The sequence below is a fragment of the Mastomys coucha genome, unplaced genomic scaffold (genome assembly GCF_008632895.1).
Source record: "Mastomys coucha isolate ucsf_1 unplaced genomic scaffold, UCSF_Mcou_1 pScaffold18, whole genome shotgun sequence".
NCBI classification, from domain to species: domain Eukaryota; kingdom Metazoa; phylum Chordata; class Mammalia; order Rodentia; family Muridae; genus Mastomys; species Mastomys coucha.
The window spans coordinates 68,419,870-68,442,580 of record NW_022196900.1 but is presented as its reverse complement, the minus strand read 5'-3'; the positions used below and the strand labels follow the sequence as shown (position 1 = coordinate 68,442,580).

The window sequence follows — 22,711 nt, the reverse complement described above, 5'->3', positions numbered from 1 at the left end:
CTTTACCTGCTGAATCATCTTGCAGTTCAAATTCCTCAGTTTCTTTGCCACTGTTTCCCACAGTTGAATATTTTAGTCCAGGTTTGGCAGTTATACTTTTCAGGGCATTTCAGAATGAGTGTCTTTCTCCTTATCGGTTCCAGAAGAAAGTTATATGTTGTTAACACCTTTGTCTTTGTACAAGCAAAACTTTCAAGCCTGTTGGCACCCTATTTGCCTGCATGTTTCAGTGTAAATCAGTGGCCTACTGGCACCCTTCCTCTTCTTTCACACATGGAGACAACTACCTGGCATTTGAGCCATCTGTCTCATCTCCTGCCTCCGCTTGATCACACTGTTCCATAGCAAGGGCCTGTGTTGCCTCTGTTTTTCTCTTCAGAGGAGGCCAGCTTTCAAAGTTTCAGGGAACTTTGCTTCTTTTGGGTGGCTCCTCTCACAGGGTAGTCTCTTACTTCAACTTCCTTCAGATTTCTGCCACGGGAAATGTCTTAACTATTTAAAATAAACTCTGTATCACAGTAGTTTCTTTTTCTTCATAACTTTGTATCACTGGCCAAGACCACATGATGTGTTGTGCTTCCTCATACTTATTGTGTGTGTGTTGAGCCTTTTGTCTCCTTGAGGACCCAATGGCACTTTATCCACTCAGACTTTCATAACAGCATATCATAAAAATTGGATTACTCTTGGCTTTCAAGAATAAGGCTCTTCCCGTTTCAGTGCCTGTGAGGCATCCCTTCTCACTCTCTACCTTTAACCTTGTCCTCTCATAAACTTTCTGTGGTTGTATGTACAGAGGAAAAGAGTCTCTGGCATCCATGATCATAAAGACTTCACTTGTGGGTTTTTCGTCTTTTTTTTTTTGTTTGTTTGCTTGTTTTTGTCTCTTACATTTATGTCAGTGTTAAACTTTGATTTTTGTTGCAGCAGGAGTAAAGGATCCAAATGTTATTTTTTTATGTGATTGTTTTTCTATTACTAAAACCCCTTTCATGAAACTTGGATTATATGTTAGAATTTACATAGGTATATCATTATACCTATGATATGCCTATGATGACATTTTCTCATCAGAGCAGAGTGATCTCTTTAACCTTTCTAAAAGTATGAGTAGTTTAAAAATACTGAAGTTTATAATTCTAGTCAAATGTTCTATTAGATCAAGAGGTGCTCATGCTTATTTTAGTGGCAGATCTCCCAATCTTGATCATGCTTATGTTTTTAAACAAGCTACAGCCCTTGGGCATGTTACCTCCCTGTATTGTTGTCTTTGTGGCTGCCTGGGACTCTTGATAGTCTATAGGCTGCAAGAAGGCAAGGCAGGTTATAGTGTTGGAAGTCACGTATAACTTTTGCATTTAATAAGGATAGTCACAAAGTCCCAGTAGTAGACAAAGTTCAGCAGTAGAGAGAATATATTTGCCTAACAACAGACCCATTGTTGGCACATTTGGCTTTCTGTATTTCATATTCTTAATATCAAAAGTTTATAATCTGAGCAAGAAACTTGATTTTTCTTTCTCTATAATTCTAAATGATTTATATTTTTAATTTTTCTGTATTAGCATTTCTGAGTGTTAACTATGTAGTTTACTCAGTTGTTGACATAAAGAGGAAAATATCAATTTGAATTATGTAGATATTAAATGCAGTTACTCATATATATATATAACAAATATGTATCCTGTACCAAGAGTTCCTAGAGCACAGCTGGTTGGCTAGATAGAGAGAACACAGCATTTGGTTGATGAGTTACAGCAACAAAGTCAGCAAAGGGGAAAGGTACAGAAGGCTTGGAGGAAACCAGACTCGTTTTCAAGAGTTCTCCATTAAAGCCTTATAGGATGTGTTCAGATCCACCTGTGACAAATCATTACCAAGCATGAGAAATACTGTCCACAGGGAAGCTCTTTAGAGACCCTGTGCTCCGGTTTTTACTAGAGGCTTGTCAGGAGGTGCCTCTACCATTCTAGGCCATAAGTGAGACCACATTGTTTACACAAGAAGCTTAGTGAGCCTCTTTCCTGTTTGATGCTTTGGGCCCTCTTCAGACCTGAGTTCTGAGATAGCAGTGAGCTGTTTGTAGTGGCTTGTCCAAGAGCTGTCTCAGGTCAGCTATAGTAGCTCTTTTCTGCATATGCACTTAAAGAAAATGATGTCAGATAATTCAAGTTCTTCCTGATTGACACTTTGATGTGTAGATTTCTGAAGGTCCATATTAATAAATAAATATTTGGGGTATAATTTTTATGTTTAAAACAAAGGCCAAAGATTGGCTTCTATTTAATCTTGAACCTTCCAGGTAAGACAGTTTAAAATGTTAACATTTCATTTACATGTATTATCTGCATAATCCAAACTCTAGTAGTTATCCTAGGGTATTGTGGCTATGCTTGCTACTGTGGAATTATTTATGTTATCTGTCACACTGCTATGTACCTGGTTTCTCTTTACATGGTTGTTTTGGAATGTCTCCCAGGTGTGTAGTGGAAAAAGTAAAGGCTATAGCTGTTACCGTATCCCACTCTGAGTCTCCAATGCTTTCCTTTTGTACTGCATGTCCTAGTTAATTTCTACTGCTGTGACAAACACCATGACTGAAGGCATCTTGGGAAGGAAAGGGTTTGTTTCTCTCCATTGCTTACTCAGCCTGCTTTATTACCATCCAGGACCATTTGCCTAGGTGGTCCCACCCACAGCGGGCTAACCCGACCCTAGTAAAAGTCATTAATCAAGAATGTGCTCTGCAGACTTACCTGCAGGCACTCTGCTATGACAGCTTCTCAGTTGAGTCTCCTTTTCCCAGATACATCTAGGTTTGTGTCTAGTCGACAGAAACCCTCCAGGACACTGCACTTATATTACATTAGTTCCTTTTTATCTTAAAAACTTGGTTTTAGTGACAGGTGTGGTGGTGCACACCTTTGATCTAACACTTAGGCAGAGGCCGCCTCTGTGAGTTTGAGGACAGCCAGGGCTTGTTAGACAGAGAACCCCTGTCTCAAACAAAACAAAAAACTTGGTTTTGTATCTAACTTTTATTCCTTAAATGCTTTCCTGTATTTTCTCATTTTATCTTCATAAAAACTCTGAAATAGGGGGCTAGAGTTAAGAGCACTGGCTGCTCTTCTCGAGATCCTGAGTTTAATTCTCAGCAACCACATGGTGGCTCACAACATTTATAGTGAGATCTGGTGCCATCCTATTTTGGCCTGCAGGCATGCATGCATGCAGAATGCTGTATACATAATAAATAAATCTTTAAAAAAAAAAACCAACTCTAAAATAGGTATGATTTTACATGAGTGACCATGAAGAAACCCAAGAAAAGTAGTTTTCTGAGGTTGAAGATTTCTAAAAGTACATTAATTATATTACATAAGCTTAACTTTGAAAATTTTTAGAGGTTTTTTTGTTTCCTCCGATTTCTCTGAGTATGTTCTTCTTCCAGAGACCTCTGATGGCCCCAGATGGTACTCAGCCAGGTGATGCTCTCCCATCCCTGCAGATGAGGCCATCCTGTGAGACTGCTACACTGTTGACACTTGTGTTAGGCAGAGTCTGATAGAGGGCAAGTGGGAAGGAGGAGGATGAAACAGAAGAGGCCAGGGTAGTTATTAAGAGAGTGAACTCTGTAGGGCAGTGTGGATTAGGAGCTTACCTCTAGCACAGTATCAGTCCAGTCATGACAGTGATGCTGCCTGTGGGCATGGAGGTAGAGTTCACTTAGTAAAGTGTCTGCCTTACATGCACCGAATCCTGGGGACCACCCCCAGTTCCCTGTAAACTTGGTGTGAGGGTGTGAGCCTGTAATTGGAGGTAGGAAGATCAAGAATTCAGGGTCGGGGCTGGTGAGATGGCTCAGTGGTTAAGAGCACCAACTGTTCTTCCAGAGGTTATGAGTTCAAATCCCAGCAACCACATGGTGGCTCACAACCATCCTTAATGAGATCTGATGCCCTCTCCTGGTGTGTCTGAGAACAGCTACAGTGTACTTACATATAATAAATAAATATTTTTAAAAAAAAAGTATTCAGGGTCATTGTTTTAGTTTCACTGGGACATGTGAGACCCTGTTTCAAAATCCAGACAAACAGGCAAAAAAACCCTGTAACCGAGTTATTGATAGACTAAGTGAATTAGCATATGTAAAATACTTGCCAGGTAGTATTAGTTGTTACATCATCATTCCATGCATGCAGCAGCTGTTCAAGTTACTGAGAGAGAAATTAGAATGTATTGGTAAGGATTCTGAAAAGCAGATATGTGAATCCTGCTCATCCTTGATTTTTCAGATACTATTTTACATAATAGTCATATGTGTAAAGTGGAGTAGAATTAGGAATTGTGAAAAGTTGGCAATATAACTACTTGCTGTAAAGTTGAAACTTAGAAAATTTGCAGGTCTTCATCCTTACTTATATGAGCGTAGCTGTAAGTAAAAAGGGTACCTCACTGAGCCTCTGTAAGGATGTCAAGGTACTGTGATCAAGGCCTCTGGAAGGGACCGTCATAGTACTGATCTCTGTCCTGTTGGTTGTCTCGCCATGACAAAATTGTGTCTGGTTAAGAGTAAGCACACGTGGAAGGGGATCAGTGGAAGCAGAGAGGTCATGTTCTCACTTCATTGCTTACCCAGTACAAGAAGCTTTCTTGTTAGAAAGAGTACACACAACCTTACAAAAATGTGAGAATGAAGTTAATATCTGTAACATTTTTCCTTAAGGACCAGAGTAATGCGGAGCAGCACGCAGATGGAATTATAGTAAGTCTAACGCAGTCTTTGTTCCTTCACTCCTGCAGAGCCTTATAACCATCCTGTCAGGAGCAGCCTGAGTCTCTGCTCACTTCTCAACGCAAGCTCCTCTCTTCACATACTCCCTGCTTCTTGTTTTTATCTTGCACTCTTCCTTGAGCTCCTAACGTTGGCCATCTCTCAAAAATCATTTGGAGGAGAAATGAGTCTTAAAATTGTTCTAAGTATTGGGTCTGTGAATGAATCACTTTGCATGTGTCAAATTGAAGGGTTAATTAGCTTTCATGACGCGTCTCTCACTAAGCTGCATTGTCTCAGATGAAAGGGGGAATGTGTGCAATATCAAACCAGACCTTCACCTATTAAAAATGTTTATATGTTCCCCTGTTTCCTGTTTGGACTTGTTACTAGTACTATGTTGCATAATGTATTCTTGATAGAGCAGGTAACATGGATTCTTGGACATAGTTATTCTTTCTTCAGCTTTTTACCTTTCTATTACTCTTTAACATTTCATTTATAAATAAGAAAAACTTATGGCAAGATTTCTCAGCTGGTAATCAAAGATTTTAATGATTTATAGTTAGAAGGCTGGGGAGCCTGCCACAAAGGCATGAGGACCAGAGTTTGGATTCACTGCACCCATCTAAGAGCCAGGCATGGTGGCATGTACCTGTAACCTAGCACTGGGAGTAGGGGAGAGACCAAGTGATAGAGGAAAGCAACCATTGTTGGCTTCTGGCCACTGTATACTGCACACGTGCGTGCGTGCGTGCACACACACACACACACACACACACACACGCACACGCTCACTATATATACACACAAAAATAAGTCAGGGTCTGTAGTTTAATAGTTTTAGAGACTTCTGTTGACTATTCCTAAAGTAGACCTGTGGATGTAGGTGAGTTGAGAGTTCTTGCTTAGCATGCATAAAGCCCTGTGTGTGATTCTCTCCCTGCACTCCCCAGCACCACATCAACTAGATGTGACGGTGATACCTGTAATACTAGCTCTCAGGAAGCAGAGGCAAGAGGATCAGGGTTCATCAGCTACACTAGGGAGTCTGAGGCCAGCCCAGGCTACAAGAGACCTTATCTCAGGAGAAAAGCAGAAACTATTCTTAAAACAGTAAGCAACCTCTTTATCCTGAAGCTCAGTGTCAGCTTGTCTAAGATCCGGAGATGACGTGTTAGAACCTTGACAACCTTACCCTGCCTAGGGAGGAGTGAGCTTGTTGACTGAAATAGGAAACAAGTTTATTATTTATGATTTTTTTTTTAATGTTTTAGAGGACTGGAAAGATGTCTCAGTGGCTAAAAGCACTAGCTGCTCTTCAGAGGACCTAGGTTCAGTTCCCAGCAGCCACATGGCAGCTCACACGTGTCTATCTCCTATTGCAGGGAGTGTGGCTCCCTCATGCATGAAGGCAAAACACCAATGTATGTAAAATTGTAAAACATGAAAAATACTTTTTTAGACAAAGATAAAGGAATCATTTTTCGAATATGAATTAAATATATTAGGATTTTTCTTTCTCTGTTCAAAGTGTCAACTCTGGATGTATGATCCAGTACACGTGCATGGTGTAAACATAGTGCAGTGTGATATCTCTTTCTGAGGTAGCCTTGTGGGGCAGGAGTGTGTTCTGGTTCCCAAGGGGCACACTTATGCAAAACTGAAGTTTTGGTTATTTTTAATCCCTTTTTCCTCAAAGGCCAATTCATGTGTATAAAAAGATGCAGGGTTTTAGAAAGCATACCACACACATTTGATCTTTTACAATTTAAGAACATTGGGAAGGTTCAGAAATTTAAACTTGTAGAAAACTGATTTGAATAATTTGCTCTGAAACTGTCGTCCTTTTGCATAAAAGTTTGAGAAGACTGGACCTAGTTATGCAGGCCGAGAGCCAGAATGCAGAGACTGTGTAGCAGTCCTGCCACTCACCGACTGAGACTCTGGACAAGTACTCAGACTACTGCAGTCTCTGTCGTGTGTAACAAACCTGAAGGGTTACCTCTGCGTGTTGTTCTAAGTTCAGTAGACACAGTCAGCAGCCATGCACACTTTGTGTACTTTATTTACACATTGCTTTGGCATGGATTCATTAATGTCCCAACAGATTACAACTGAGGATTACTTGTTGTATAAGCATCTTTTTTAAAAGGAAGCTGTAGAATGACTTTTTTTTTTAGCTGAAATTGACCAGTATCTTAAGATAAACATAGGCAATTCTTATCCCATCAAAACAAGAAAAAGTTGTATGTTTTTAATCTATATGCTATCAAAAAGGCAAAATTACAACACACTTTATTATAGATCTAATTAGTTTATCTATGATTCATGAACTTTGAAACCTCTATTTAAGACGGGTGAGCTCTACGGGCAGTATCAGAAATAGTTCGTCTTATAAGATGACGTGGACACAGACAACACTGATTACAACATCTAGATTTTTTATAATCTGGATCAAAGCGGACTCGGGCAAGCTTGAATTTCCTCTGAAGAATTTTTTTGGAAATAGCCGTTTTTTTAAGAGGTCATGGCCTGCTGGGGGGTGGTGGCGCACACCTTTAATTCCCAGCACTTTGAAGGCAGAGGCAGGCGGATTTCTGAGTTTGAGGACAGCCAGGGCTATACAGAGAAACCCTGTCTCAAAAAACAAACAAACAAACAAACAAAAAAAACAGGTAATGACCCACAGGTTGAGAACTGCTGCAGTAGCAGCTATAGAATCCCGGCTCATGTTGTGTTTTATCCATGGGGAAAACAGGCCCAGAGAGTATGAGAGGCTTAAGGAGTTCAAGAAATTAAAATTCCAGGTCTCTGTTTTAGTGCATCCCTAACTCACTTTACTAGATACTTGCTTATTAAGGGTTATATTCATGGTGCCATTTGTAATTGTCCTTTGGTTTTCAGTTAATATCTATTGTAACTAGAATCAGAATTCTTATTTTCAAATTATTTAAGAAAATTAGATTGAATAGCTTTTTAAAATAGGGAAGGGTTTTGATAGCCTGAAAGTAATTTAGACATTAAATGACAATACTGAAAGAAGAAATCCCTTTACTACGCACAGTCTCAGTTTATGTTGCTAAGTGTTTTTAAAGTTTTGTGGATAACTTTGGGGATCATTGAGTAGCTTAGATCTTGTTTAAACAAACCTTGCCCACTAGCAAACCTCTATACTCACAGCATGAAGGGAGCTGAGGCAGGAAAATAGGAATCCCAGGCCAGCCTGGGCCACAAATCAACACCCTGTCTCAAAATCAATCATTTCAATTACTTGATCATCATAAATTCATCCATACTACCTCTCTCCTTAAATAACAATGTGAGTCAGCTGTGGAGTTTTGGTCTAAGGTCTATCATGCTGTCAGAATAATGTCTTGATTTGGAATCAGAGAAATCTACATTTTTGTCCTTGCCCTGACATAGCCATCACATGATTGAGCACTCAGCCCCAGAATGTCCTCAACAAAGGCTTCTTCACAGACCCAGTCCAAGGAGCACATGGTGAATTGTATAGCCAGGCGCCATAATTAGACATGATGTGTGGTGCTGTGTGCTGCACAGTGCTAGGCAGGAGATGAGGCAGGAATGGTGCAGACCGTCATCTGGTGGCTGGTGTTAGGAATGTGCTGTGGGGAGGGAAGAGTTGGCAGTGCCGAGTTGAACTGAGGTGGTTGTTTAGCTTGCTTGCCTTGCAGGTTTTTCATTTAGCTTCCTTCTGTGACAGTGATTCACTCATTTGTTTTTCTTCCTTTCTATGCTCTATTGGGAGAAACTCTTACACCTCTGTATAAAAAACATATATCTCCCCTTTGCATTTTGACCAACTTACTTAAATATTACCCTGTGGATTTTGCTGTTAGAAATATGGCATTTTATTTGTTTGGGTGGGTCAACATGGAAGGATATCTAATTAAAAATAACTCTGCTGTGTTTCTTATCTCAGAGTACTATTAATCCTGTAGATGCAATATACCAGCCTAGTCCCTTGGAACCTGTGATCAGCACAATGCCTTCCCAGACTGTCTTACCTGCAGGTACAGTATTTGGAACCATGTTTCACAGAGTAATAGATAAGAAAAACTTAATTTGATAATCACAGTAATCCTAGAGTTTCTATATATTTTGAAAATAATAGCAGTCACAAAATAATATAGCTGGAAATTAGCTGGAAGAAGGAAGTATCTTGAGGAGTGATTTTTTAAAGAAGGAAAGAGTTTTGGTTTTCAGAGGTGGTAGACAATATAGCAGTGAAGGTGCAGGTCTACTGGTAGGACTGAATTCTGTGACTCAGAATTCGTAGACACCAAGAAAAATTGAAACTGCTGATCTAGTGTAACCCAGGAATATGCAAATGTGGGGTGCTCTTTATAATTCTGAACAGTATAAATATTTTACCACAGTGGACATTAATGAGAAGGGGAATGTATGTGAAGTATAAGATGCTACTAGTTGAGAGGAGAATAATTAGTAATACTTAAAGGAAATAAATTAACAAAAACCAGGCACATTGGCTCATACCTGTAGTCTCAGCATGTAGGAGGTGGAGTTGGGAGGGTCATCAAGAGTTGAGGCTAACTTGAGCTGAGCAAGGTCTTTTCTCAAAAGTCTGTTAGTTGCACCATTTGTCTCTGTGTTCTCAAAAGACAGTAAGGCCAGAGATTATGCCTTCGTAAAGATACCACGTAAAGTCTTTTATGAATTTCTACTCCTTCAGAAAATGGGCTTGCTGTTAGCCTTAATGAGGGGGCATGGGCTCTGTGTCTGACCTTCTGTGGTTTGAGTTTCAGAAGCACTGATGTTCTGGGTGTTGGCTGGCCTGGCTGGCTCTGCTGATGCTCAGAGTGTCAGGGACTCAGAGGCTGGAAGGTCATAAAGAGAATCATGAATTTGAATTACCGTAGAGAAATTCATATCTAGGAGTTTTATATTCCAAACAATTGAAGCTGTTGAGTATGCGATGGGCTGTTCTTCTAACTTATATCACATATTCAAATCTAGAACCTGCTCAGTTGTGTAAGTCAGAGCAGCGTCCATCTTCCTTACCTGTTGGACCTGTGTTAGCTACCTTGGGACATCATCAGACTCCAACACCAAATAGTACAGGTACAGATCTGGGTAACCTTTACTGCTTACAACTTTCCATTAATGTGTGAGGTTTATGTTTGGCTCCCAGGAGGGAACAGGATGAGGGACTGTAGTAGCTGCTGACACTAGCAATAACTTTTTTTCATTGCAGTTCTTCCTTAAAGTGGGTAGTTTTGTAAGAATTGAGCTAAGAATATTAGTAATTATAATTTAATTTTTTAACATAGGGCTTTGTTTGTGTACCCTCTGCTTGGGCTTCTGATTGAATCTTTTTTTAAAAAAATAAATTACTGACTTGAGACTTGCACACTGTCTCATGGAGTCTGACAGTATAGGAGTGCAGAGACTGGAAGCAAGAAGGCCTGGCGATGCCCTCGTTCATGTGCTGTGTGTCCACCTGCACTGTCACTCTGTCCTGACCTCAGTGGAGTCATGTGCTTCTGTGACCGTCTCTCAGCGGAGACAACTAGCACTCCCTTGCTTTCGTGGTCAGGTCCGCAGCATTGTTCCCATGGTCACCTGGGGTATTATTAGCAGTTTGCCCCTGACATGGGTGATCTCAGGATTTTCTTAGTAGTGCAATGAGTCACTGTTCACCTTTGACTCATGTACTTTTTAGGAAACATTTATCAATCTCATTTTTTACAATTTTGTAGTATTAAATATGTCATTTTAATTTATATTTTATTTATAGTCGTCTTTACCCTTTCTCTGATATACAGGGCTACACCCATGTTAGATACTAGATTTATTTCTTGTTTTAAAGTTAACTAAATTTATATCTTGTTAACTATAGAACCAGAAACAAGGAAATGAATTTACAACTTTTGACTCTATTAAATGAGGAAGTTTAAAGACTTTAGGTCCTGGTGAACAGGTGGGACCCTGACATTTCTTGTCACAATACAGACACTTCCTTGGTGGAAATTTTCTGTGTAACAGTGAAAAATTATCATGTGACCTTAGCCCATATTAAATTTTGGTGCAGTGAGTAATGTTATACTTGGGCTTTTTCATATTTAACAGCATGAATGCCTTTTAAACGTTAAAGAAAAAAATAGGAGTCAACAGTAGTTCTTTTACTTGGGAAATGCTAATAAGCAATTTTAGTATTGAGGTTAAGGGTTTTTGGCTTTTGTGTTTCATGAACTCTGTCATACCTTAGCTTAAAGATAGAACCTGTAGGTGGGTGCTGTGGTGCACAGCTACCATGCCTGCATGGGAAAGCTGGAGCAGGGATTGCTGCAAGTTTTAGGCTAGCTTGATCCATATACTGAGTTACAGGCCAGCCAGGGCTACAGAAGGAAAAAAATCACCTAGGAGCTTTGTTTATTCATTTGTTTTATATGATGTGATCATGTTCAAATTGTAAAGTGGCCAAAATTTCTCCACTTGGAAATACATAAAATTGGTTAGTAAATGAAAATGTGAAGAATATTTCTGTATGTCAACCAGTTTTAATATAAATTATTTTCAGAGGGTGAGGGTTATCTTCTGAGAATTATTTCTGAAGAAGGTACTATAAAGTTTCTTAATATTTTAGAGATGGATTTAAGGAGATTAAAAAATTGTTAGTTTATGATTTCTGTCTTGTTTTCATTCTAACTTCCCTATCTTCTCCATCTTTTTTTCATTCTCTAGCATTAAAAAAAAATGTTTCCTTTAACAATAAGTCATGTTGAAATCTTAATACATGGGCTTGCAGTTTACATTCACATCTGTTTTCTCGTGTTTTCCATTATATGTCACAGACACAGTTTGCCTCTTAGTTGTTGTGATTCGTGGTCTGTTTTCCCTTCTGCAACAAGAGTTTCTTTGGTCCCTTTTTTTGATGTTGAGGAACAGAGAGAATGTAGAAATTCCAAGGCAAGTTACACTTGGAATTTCTACAATAAGCTTTACTTTAGCAAACAAGCCATTTTGTCTAAAAGGGATCTTTGTGAACCTGGTACAAAGGATAGCTGGTTGGTTTATTTTATTAACTGAACCAAGATACAAGAACAGGCTAAAAGTCTAGAGGTAGATCTTCATTTGCTTCTGTTACTGCTGTCTTTGTTTTTCTTGTTAGTTGTTTTTGACAGGGCGTCTCTTCATAGTTGTAGGTGGCCCATAACTAGCTGTGTAGACTGGCCTTGACTTCACAGAGATATCCTGCCTCTGCCTCCAAAAGTGCTAGGAGCAGAGGCACACACCATTATCCCTGGGTTCCTTTGCTTTTCATTGGAGGCAATAGCAGTAACTGAACTTCAGTATCCACCAGGCATCTGTAGTAAATTAGTTACAAGTAACCTGACAGACAGCTGTCAGTAAGCTAGTGTCCCTTCCCTGACGTTTACTAGGCGGTGTTTACTAGACAGTGTAGCAAACATGCAGAGATGATAATCTCTCCTGGCTTTCTATTCATTCTGCCTTCTTTAGTTAGAGTCTGTTGTTAGAAGATGCTCTTATGGGCTTTCTTTTCTGTATGCTTCCCTTTCGTAGCTCTGTTTTATCTCTGCTCTGAGCCATATGCACCTGACTTAGGGTTAGGACGAAGGACGTGGGTGCTGTATACCCAGGACTTTGTGGAAAGGTTTTCCATTTTCTGTGATGAGTGGCTTGAAGACTGACTATGCGTGGTGTTCAAGCAGTATCTAGTAGTCATGCAGTCTTGATACCATTTCCATTGCTGTTGGTATCTGAGATATGGTATAAAGAGCCATGGCTTCCATTGGTACTGGTGTCTGTTATGGGATGCCAAACACCAGCATGTGTGCAATCAGAAGAACTCCCTTACTACACTACAGAACACAAGTTAATCTTAAATCACAGCGTGGAGATACAGAATTTTTCCCATTTGTTTGAAAGGTTGTGTCCAGGTTGTGAGTGTTATTGCTCAGAGGAGATTGCTCAGTAGGAGAACTTTTTTTTAGTATGTGTGAATCCTTGGAATCAGTGTTCAGTACTATAAAATGAATAAAGATAAAAAAGCTGTGTCCCCAGTCTGTATCATAATTGGCCTTATTTTCATTGTCTGATTAACTATTGGTTAAAAAATAAGGTGAGAATTTTATCAGTAGACCAAACTCAGTCTTGACTTTAGAAAGGTCTGTGTGGGCCCATCTCCCTAATTATCACCATGTTCCCTAATTGAAAACTTTTGACTCCTAGGCAGTGGGAATTCACCACCTAGCAGCAGTCTAACTCCTCCCAGCCATGTCAACTTGTCTCCAAATACAGTCCCAGAGTTCTCTTACTCTAGCAGTGAAGATGAGTTCTATGATGCTGATGAATTCCATCAAAGTGGCTCATCCCCAAAGCGCTTAATAGAGTAAGTATGTGAATAATGTTCATATTCAAATTTTAAAAGATGTGGTCTTCAGACTGCTGTTAGTGACACACTTGCTTCTTAAAGGCTTATTGAGCAAAGTCAGTCCTGTGACAGTTGTGACTTGTACTCCTGATTTAATAATACAAACTGAATAAATAGTATCAGCTATGGTAATGTGCTGGAATGTTAGATTAGCTCTGTATGTTTCTGTAGTGGCACTGCCATCAGGAAAGAGTCATGCTACGTATGTTTGAATTGGAATAAGGATATTTAAGCTGGAGTTTTATTGGGTGGAGGAATGATAGAAGATAACTCAGTTTATTGGGAGAAATAAATAAATACATATATATATGGAAACATATATTTAATATATTCCATGATGCATGGTATGGTGTCTTAGTCTTTTTGAGTGATTATAGACTGGATGATTATAGAATTTTATTTCTTATAATGCAGTCCAAAATCTGGGTACTGGCAGATTTGTTTTGTGGTAGGAGGCTTGCTTTCTGTTTCACAGGTAACACCGTCTTGTAATGTTCTCTTGTGGTGGAAGCCAAAGCAGATCTCTGGAGCCTCTAATCCTGTGTCCCAGAGTTATTGTCTCCTGACTTGATTGCCACTCAGAGGCTGCAGCTCTTAGTACTGCCACATTGGCGACTCAAGTTTCTGCATGAGAATTTAGGAATGAAGTTGGAAAGAGAGCTTGGGAGGGTTAAGAGCACTGGCTGCTCTTCCAGAGGATTCAGGCTTGATTCCCAGCACCCACATGGCAGCTCATATCTGCCTGTAACATAAGTTCCACCAAATTAAATGCCTACTTCTGCTCAGTAGGGTAATGCATACACATAAGCTTACCTAGCCGTGTATAAGTTCAGACTGTGGCATGCATTATGGTTATGTATAGGAAACCATGGGGCACATTCAGGTGTTGAGCTAGTGGAGGGTTCCCAGAGAAGAGAGGGAGTGTGATTCTGAGGTGTGATGAGGTTAAGTATGGAGAACAGAAATGGGGGTGAGAAGAGGAAGGAATGGACAAACTGAACCCTGTTAGAAAGGCGTGGAGGTGGACTGGCTTCTCAGAGGGAGAGCCTGTTTCTAGAAAATTGATAAGCAGTCGTGGGAACAGTCAGCAGCACGTCTTCCTTACTATTTGTTAGCCTGGTAGGAAGCCGTGAGGATGGGAGCTGTGCTCACTGGTGCTCCAATTGTCTTAAGTTTATAGGATGAAATTTGAAGCATTGATGGATAGGCTCTGCAAGAGATCATGGCATGGACAAAGTGGCCCACACCCTGAGTTACTGCATTAGCAGTGCTTTAAAGCACTGAAAAAGCAGGAATCTCTGGTGATTTGAATTTCACTGGGTGGTAATTTGCTGTGTTTTGGAGGGGATATTTAAAATATGGGGAATCTGAAACAGAACCACCTAGTGACATCATTGCCCTGGTGGAATGCAGTCTAGAGATACGGAAGAGGCTTGAGCTCAGCCACTGTAGCGCAGACCAGAACCTACAACTGAAAGTAGGCCGTGAGCTCTAACTAAAGAAAGAGCAGCATAAGCATTTGAAAACATGGTGACAAACTGGCACTTCACATGGACAAAAGTATAAATTTCTCCAACATGTAATGATCACCTAGAGACTAAGACTTTACATAAGAGAAAAACAAGCAAAGGACATGAATAAAAGATAAATACACATATTTAACATGCAAAACTAGTAGTCAGCTTCTTAATAATTACCCATTGAGCATTCATTGAGGTACTATTTAATAGGAACACAAGGATTCAGATGGTGTGCACCAGCTCGGCTGGTGAGGAGTGACGGAGTTCATGGAGCAGATGGCATGAAGAGGGAGGTAGTCTTTACAGGGTTACAAGTGCTGTCCTTAGCTCGACAGTTCCTCTCGTGGACATTGACCCTCTAGCTAATCTACACCTGTAAAGAAGTGTGCAGTTAGCTGGGCTCAGTATAGTTTGTGTAACTGTAGGGGGCTCCTGAAGAATGACAGTAATATGACTGTGAACAGCAATAATCATGCCTACTCAGTGGGATGCTCTGCAGTCTTTCCAAAGTAGCCTAGGGTGTGGTGGAACACACCTGTAATCTCAGCCCAGAGGGAGCAGATGCAGGCCAATCACTCTGAATTCCAGGCCAGGCTGCTCTGTGTAGCAAGTTCCAGGCTAGTCAGGGCTATGTTATGAGACCCTGTCTCAAACAAACAAAGAAACATGTTAATAAATGGTAAAACTTCCACAGTATTGTAGGCCCATATACCCCAACAGGACTGCATTTAGTTTACTCACTACCTTTTGTGGAAAGAGGGAAAAACATTTTTCTAGTTTAAGTATAAACATTAAAACTGGGAAAAACATAAACTACTTGGGGGAAGCTGGCTTTAAAACAGTTATATAAGCAGAAGCAAGCACGTTCTCACTGGTCACACTTCAGTCCTCTCTGTATTTGGGGTTCGTTGTTGCCGTCTAGTTCTGGAAATTGAGCCCTTGGCCTTGTGGGTGGGAAGCATTTGCTTAACCACTTAGTTATGTCTAAGGACTAACACAATACAGGAAAAGGCAAAAACAACACAAACAAAACAAAATGCTAGAGAGCAGAATTTTCCCAGTGTCAGGGTCAAGATGGAGAAGGCTGGGAAATAAAAGGGAAAGTCTGCACCAGATGTTCCTTTTCAATTTAAGAAGCAGTAATGAGCAGGGCAGTGGTGGTGCACACCTTTAATCCCAGCACTTGAGAGGCAGAGGCAGGCGGATTTCTGAGTTCGAGGCCAGCCTGGTCTACAGTGTGAGTTCCAGGACAGCCAGGGCTACACAGAGAAACCCTGTCTCAAAAAAACCAAAAAAAAAAAGAAGCAGTAATGAGAAGCCCTGCTTTGTACATGGCTTTACCGGCTGCTCATCATGTTTCTTTTGGGTTTCTTGGTTTTCTGTTCTTTTGTTTTTGTTTTTGCAAAGGCATAATCGACAGTTGCATGAATATTTGTGTACTTGAGACCATCAGCAGTCTCAGAAGTTCTGGTGCATCCCTTTGCCTTTCTCCCTGTTAACACAGGTCTTCTCGTCCACAAGTGACCTGTCATCTCTTCTGTCACTAGATAGGGCTGAGGTGTAGCTCAGTGGTTAAGTGCTTGCCTGGTATGCATTAAACCCATCACTGGGGTGGGGCAGGAAACAGTAACAGCAAAAAGGACAAGAAGATTGCTGTGTTCTTGGGGCCACACAGCAAACACTTTTGCTTCCTTTTACACAGCACTGCACTTTGACGTTCCCTCACGCTAACCTTATATTGATGTGTCACTAGCTCATTTCCTTTGTATTGCTGGGCATTTTTCTATTGAAGGCCTATAACTGTACTACTTTGTTCATTTATTGATAGGCTGTCAATTTTAGTTTTAGTTAGATTTCAGTTGTTACAAATAAAATCTTTTGTGCCACTATCCCCACTCCGAGGCATGGAGCACAAAGTGCTTGATTTATACGTAAACAGTGTGACTGACATACAAGATTTATATGTAAACAGTGTCTGATGTACAAGACATGTTTTATTTGTTAAGCTTTTAAGAATTTTGAACATCTTCCCATGAATGTTGACAGCTGCTGGCCAGGTCTGCATTTTAGGTGCCCCAGATTGTGTAGTGTTGAGGAGAGGCTAGACTATGGGTAGAAAGAAGAGACAGAACGTGGTATTCAACTAAGCAGTTCAGGTGACTTTCCCAGTGGTGGTCCCTGGGGATGGAGGGAAGTACTGGGCTTGAGATGCTGAGCATGAAGGCTTGGCAGATAGATCCTGCTGATAGGTTTTTCCTCATTCAAAATGTTTGACCTGTTTTTTCTGCATTAAATGAAAGCTAGGTATGTAACATTGTACAGAAAGGGCTTTCAGCCACCACTTAGATGTTAGCTAATGGGGAAAAAGGCTTATCGGCCTATGTGTACAGGCAGGTTGCTATGGTCAGGTGTCTGAATTCTAGAACCTCAGATCCATTGAGTTCTAAGTCAGATTTATTGGATGACCTTGGTCAGCTTTCTTCTGAGTAATTCTCAGTTTCCTGGTTGGTAAAATGAGGATAATAATAAATTCAGTGTGGATGAGTCACTGTGGACATTCACATGAGAACAGTGTAAGTCAGACCTGTGCTCAGAGGGCATTCACGTCACCCGTGCTCTCAGAGATGCTCAGCAAAAGCTGGGCATTTCTGCTCTTGGAAGCTGGTGCAATTGATGGAACTTGGGTTTTGCTTTGTATAGCAAGATAAACCTGGGACAGATTATATGTGAACTGCAAGCTGTATGTCAGCCAAGCTTTAGGCATTGAAAGTTCTTTCTTTCAGTAAGAAATGTATGTAGTGCCAGGCAGTGGTGGCACATGTCTTTAATCCTAGCACTCAGGACACAGAGCCAGGCAGATCTCTGTGAGTTCAAGGCCAGCCTGGTCTACAAAGTTTTAGGACAGCCAGGGCTACACAGAGAAATCCTATCTTGGAAAACCAAAAAGAAAAAGGTTTTAAAAAAAAAGGAGGAGGAGGAAGAGAAAGGAGAAAGAGGGGGAGGGGTGGAGGGAGGGGAAATGTGTGTAGGACTTTGTTTTTGTTCTTTTTAAGTGTGCACATGAAATAAGAACTGGCGTTCATCTGCTATAGTGACTCACAGGAGATCCACTGTTGGCTCATGTAGTTCATGTTGGTGAGGAAAATCAGCTTTTAAAGTTGAGGAGAAGTAACTTATATTTCTGTGTGGTATAAATGACTACCTGGGAGTCGGGAGGAAGGGGTGGGATGAATAGAAGTTGAGGAAAAGTAACTTATATTTCTATGTGGTATAAATGACTACCTGGGAGTCGGGAGGAAGGGGTGGGATGAATAGAAGGAGCTGGTTTTACTACATGGTGGGTTCTCCTTCTAATCTCTCCCCTCCTTTAAATTTTCTCATATGTTTACTGTTTTTAGATTTTCTCTTTCTCAAATTGGTGACCTTTTTCTTTAATAGTTTCACATATATTATATATAGTTACATATATAGGTGTGTGTATATATGAGTAAATATGTAAATACAACCTGCTGAGTTCATTTACTATTGCTCATTTGTATATGTGTTTAAGGCTGGCCGTGGTGTTGGATAATCCTTCTCTTGATAATTGTTAATTACTTGTGTCTCTTCATCTAGAGGAGGCCCAGTTAGATTTCCTCCATCCACATTGGTGTGTCACTGTTAGGACTTGTTAGGTCTTAACAGTGAGAACACCAGTTGAGATATTAACAGTGCTGTTGAGATATTACAGTTTTGCAGCACACATTCTGGTTCTCTGATTCTTAATACCCCAACCCCAATGGGGGCATCCCTGAGTCATTTGCTTTCTGTAATGCTGTCTGTCTGCTACAAAATGAAGCTTTTTGGTGTGAGGTGGAAGCTATATTTATAAGGTTTTATTTATAATGCAGTTAAAGAATATGGAGGTTTGGGAAAGTAGTAGTAGTAGGTTCTCCTCGGTCCATGGCCTCACTGGCCATAGGTAGTTGGCTAGGTTTATAGTATCAGACAGCTCTGGTTACCACCAGGCTTGATCTGTGAGCCATCTCTCTAGACCCATATTTGATGTTTTCATATTATCTCACAGTCCCTACGTGTTCTTATGTTTTAGTTTTTCATATTCTTTGTTCGCATGCTTCGATTCCTATAGTTTATCTCCAGTTCCTGACAGTCTATCTTCCCCTCCTCCTTTCTACTTGTAAGGCTCCCCTGAGTTTTCTCATTGGGTTGTTGGGGTTTTCCATTCCATCTTTACTTTCACTTGTATCCAGTCTGTATCATTTACTTCTCCAGATGTTTGTGTTCCCTTGGGCATCACTTTGTTGCCATTCTCCTGAAGTTCATTGAGCTATTTGTATCTTTATTAAACTCCTTGGATTCTTTGATGAAGTTCATGATTATTCTTTTAAGATCTGTGCCTTAGGGTTCATCTAGGGAATTCTTGTTGGAGAGTATGTCTTCTGTAGGACTGGTAGCCCCAGAGGATATATACCATCGTTGCCTTTTGTATTGTTTCATGATGAGACGGGGACATGTGGGCTTCTTTCCTTGACTGTGTGTCTGGTGTGAGATTCTAGGCTGCCCCCATTGAGTGGAAGTTTGATTCGATTTGGTTGTTGTCCATGCTTGGGTAATTTCATGCGATGAATGGGGAAGTAGCTGGTCAGTTTTCAGATACTCAGTGTTGATTTTGGATGGAGGAACAAGGATGGTTCCAATTCAGTGTTAGTAAGAATTTGTGGGGCTGGAGCGATGGCTCAGCGGTTAAGAGCACTGACTGCTCTTCCAGAGGTCCTGAATTCAATTCCCAGCAACCACATGGTGGCTTTCAACCATCTGTCATGGGTCTGATGCCCTCTTCTGGAGTGTCTGAAGATAGCTACAATGTACTCACATACATAAAATAAAGAAATATTAAAAAAAAAAAAGAATTCATGTGAGTGGGACAAATAATTAGGCCTCCTTGGGCTGCAGTGCACGTGCCGTGAGTGTGGGTGGGACAGGCTGTGTGGCAAGGCCTGAGGGCTGAAGACGGCACAAATGGACAAAGTTATAGTGCTTAGTGTGGCATGTTGTGTCATAAACTATTAGAAATCATTACACTTTCCAAAAGAATTATAAATTTTTACAAATCTAACAGTTATTCATCTTTGCCTAGGAATGGAGAAATAGATCACTCAACAAAAACAAACAAAAAATGACGTCCCTTAATTAGTGTTTGCATAACATCACAGGTTTAGCAAATAACCATTTAGAAAAAAATTCCAAAGTAAAAACTTGATGTTCTTTTTTAAAGGTTCAGCTATTTTATATTTAAATAGAATTTAAAGAGTCTCTTAAACACTAGCTTTTTTTTTTTAATTTCTTACTACATTTTGTGTTTGGAGGGCTGTACCGTAGTTACCTGTGGGGGTTGGAGAACAACTTTCAGGAGTCATTTTTCTCTTTTCATCATGCATGTTCTAGGATTGAACTCAAAGTCATCAGGCTTTGCAAACGTCTGTACTCACTGAGCCACCCCCGCCAGCCCAACATTAGCTATCACTCTAAATGTAGCAGGATTAAATGTCTCTTACCAATTGATTCACCTGTCTTTCCGCTAAAGTCCTCTAAAGTAAACTCTTTACAGTGTCACCCAAGGTTTTAGATCTGGTTTAAGGAGACTCTGATATATTCATGATTAACTCCATCATAGGCATGTCTACAGAACCATCCATATTGCTTAGGCCCCTCTCACTCTTCCCTCTTTGGTTCCCTCTCTCTCTTCTGTTTCCCACCCCCTAATACACAGTGCATAAACTTACCATTTGAAATGACCCAAATGTAAGCCCTGTGTCCAGTCTGGCATCCTGGGCTCCCTCCCTCCCTCCCTCCTTCCCTCTTTTCTTCCCTTCCTCCCTCCCTTCCTCCGCCTCTCTTTTGCTCTCCTTGGATACCCTCAGCTTGGGTCTGAAACTCATGAAGACTATAGATACTTTGGGCCAGCCTGGGTTCTTTGCTTTTTTGGTTTTATGTACTTGCTTTCTGTTTGTTCCTGATGAGGCTTTAAATACTCTCAGTATATGTAGGGTGTGTAAGCTAGCACTGCACATTGTCTCCTAGCCTGGCCCTTTTTGAATAGGGTATTCATGGTCCCTGTTGCTTGTCATCTGAGCTTTGAGTTGTAACACCTGTCACTGGCTACTGCCTGAAGTTTTCTAACTCCAGTCAGTTTCGTCTCCTTATGTGTTTCTCTCTGTATCTCAGATGGAAGAGCATTCCAGAGCCTGTGCCCTTTCATTATTGAAATAATGTACCCAGCTCCTTGGGAACACATAGACCATGTAACTGGCCAATGTAGTTCCATGTCTGTACATCAAATGTTGGAAAGAACTTGTGCTAGATGTGCCTGATTCAGATAACCCCTCTGCTTTGCCATTATGGACCATCAGGCTTTCCTGCTGTCTTGTGCGTCTCTGTTCTCAGAATGATCATGCTTCTCTGGGCAGGGTATTGTAAATTCTCCATAATTATACTAATCTCCTTATGACCTTGGATGTACAAGCAGATGGCCATGACCCCATTCTTTGCTCTGAATGAGGTGAACTGTGGGATGGCTGGAAACTGATCCCATGCTTCTGTTTCCACCTTGAAACTAAGTGTCTGACGTGTCAGAACTGGTCTTCTGCAACCATTGATAAAGAAAAAAGGCACCACAGCCTTTGGAATTCTATCAGAATTAAACTCAAGTTTTATAGCAGTTGAGGTTTAAAGATTAATTTGGTATAAATTGATAAATCTGGTATAAAGTTGAGTTGGCTTAAAAGATTGATTATATTTTGATGATATTCCAAAGAACCAAATATTGTGACAAGAATTCTCATATAGTTCTTTCATGTAAAAATAATTTAATTTCTTACCTGGGTCTTTCATTTATTCCATTGCTTCTTAAAATTAGTGAGATACGCTTTATAGCCCCTTATGATATATATTAATACTAAATTAGCAAAGAAGCAGTAAGTAACTAATTATCTAAAGATTTTTGCAAAGTAGATCGAAAAAGGTCACCTAGGATACATGCGTACTCTAGTCTTAATTTTTAATATATTAACTTCAGCAGAGCCCAGTGGATTTTTAGGTGGTGAAAGTGTTCTGCACATGTCATTGTTCACTTGTCTCACATACTTAGGTGTTTAACAATGGGGTGAAGCCTGAGCTGTGTGCTCTGGGTGATCTATAGAAGTAACAGTTGGAACTGTCTACTGTCTACTGCTCTGGAGCTGGGTGTTGATGGAAGACTGTGTGCTACAGGCAGGTGCATGAGCACCCTGCACAGCTGAGCATTTCTGCTATGAGATACTTACAGTTCTTAAAGGTCAAAAGTGACAACAGAGTAATTTATTTAACTAGAGTCTATAATGTGCATTGTTCACAAAAATAAGTAAAAAGACTTGTTATTCTGTAGCATTTTAAGTGTCTGTATTATGAGAAATTTGGTTTATGTTTATTATACTTAGATAATTGCTTGCCCTTACGATTTTTTTTTTTTTTTTTTTTTTTTTTTTTTTTTTTTTTTTTTGTGACAAGGTCTTATTATATAGCCCTAGCTGACCTGGATTCTCAATGTACACTCAGCTGGCCTTAAACTCACAGAGAATGACTTGCCTCTGCCTCCCAAGTGTAGGGATTACAGGTCTATGCCAGCACACCCCGTTGGTTATTTGATTTATATATAAATTTTTAGGTAAATACTGATAACTTTTAGAGAAGGCTCTTTTTAGACCTTTTTTTTTTTCTCTTTTTTTTTTTTATGTGTATGAGTACACTGTTGCTGGTATAGATGGCCGTGAGCTATCATGTGTGTGGCTGCTGTTGATCTCAGGACCTCTGCCGGCCCCGCTCCTTGCTTCGGCCCCGCTCCCTCCGGTGTAATTTACTGTAGCTATCTTCAGACGCACCAGAAGAGGGTGTCAGATCTCATTACGGGTGGTTGTGAGCCACCATGTGTTGCTGGGATCC

General features: G+C 40.3%; 1 protein-coding gene across 12 annotated transcripts in view; it reads left to right on the top strand.

Annotated features, from left to right (window-relative positions):
* The window catches only part of Osbpl9 (oxysterol binding protein like 9), a 137,728-nt gene that overhangs the window by 103,824 nt on the left and 11,193 nt on the right, over positions 1-22,711 (top strand). For 7 of the 12 annotated variants that reach the window (XM_031378159.1, XM_031378155.1, XM_031378154.1 and 4 more), the window contains 4 exons: positions 4,727-4,765; positions 8,721-8,811; positions 9,776-9,880; positions 13,013-13,172. In XM_031378159.1, coding sequence (XP_031234019.1) covers positions 4,727-4,765; positions 8,721-8,811; positions 9,776-9,880; positions 13,013-13,172 — 395 coding nt within the window. The remainder of the gene's footprint in view (positions 1-4,726; positions 4,766-8,720; positions 8,812-9,775; positions 9,881-13,012; positions 13,173-22,711) is intronic. The other 5 variants (XM_031378157.1, XM_031378160.1, XM_031378156.1 and 2 more) reach the window with 1 other exon arrangement.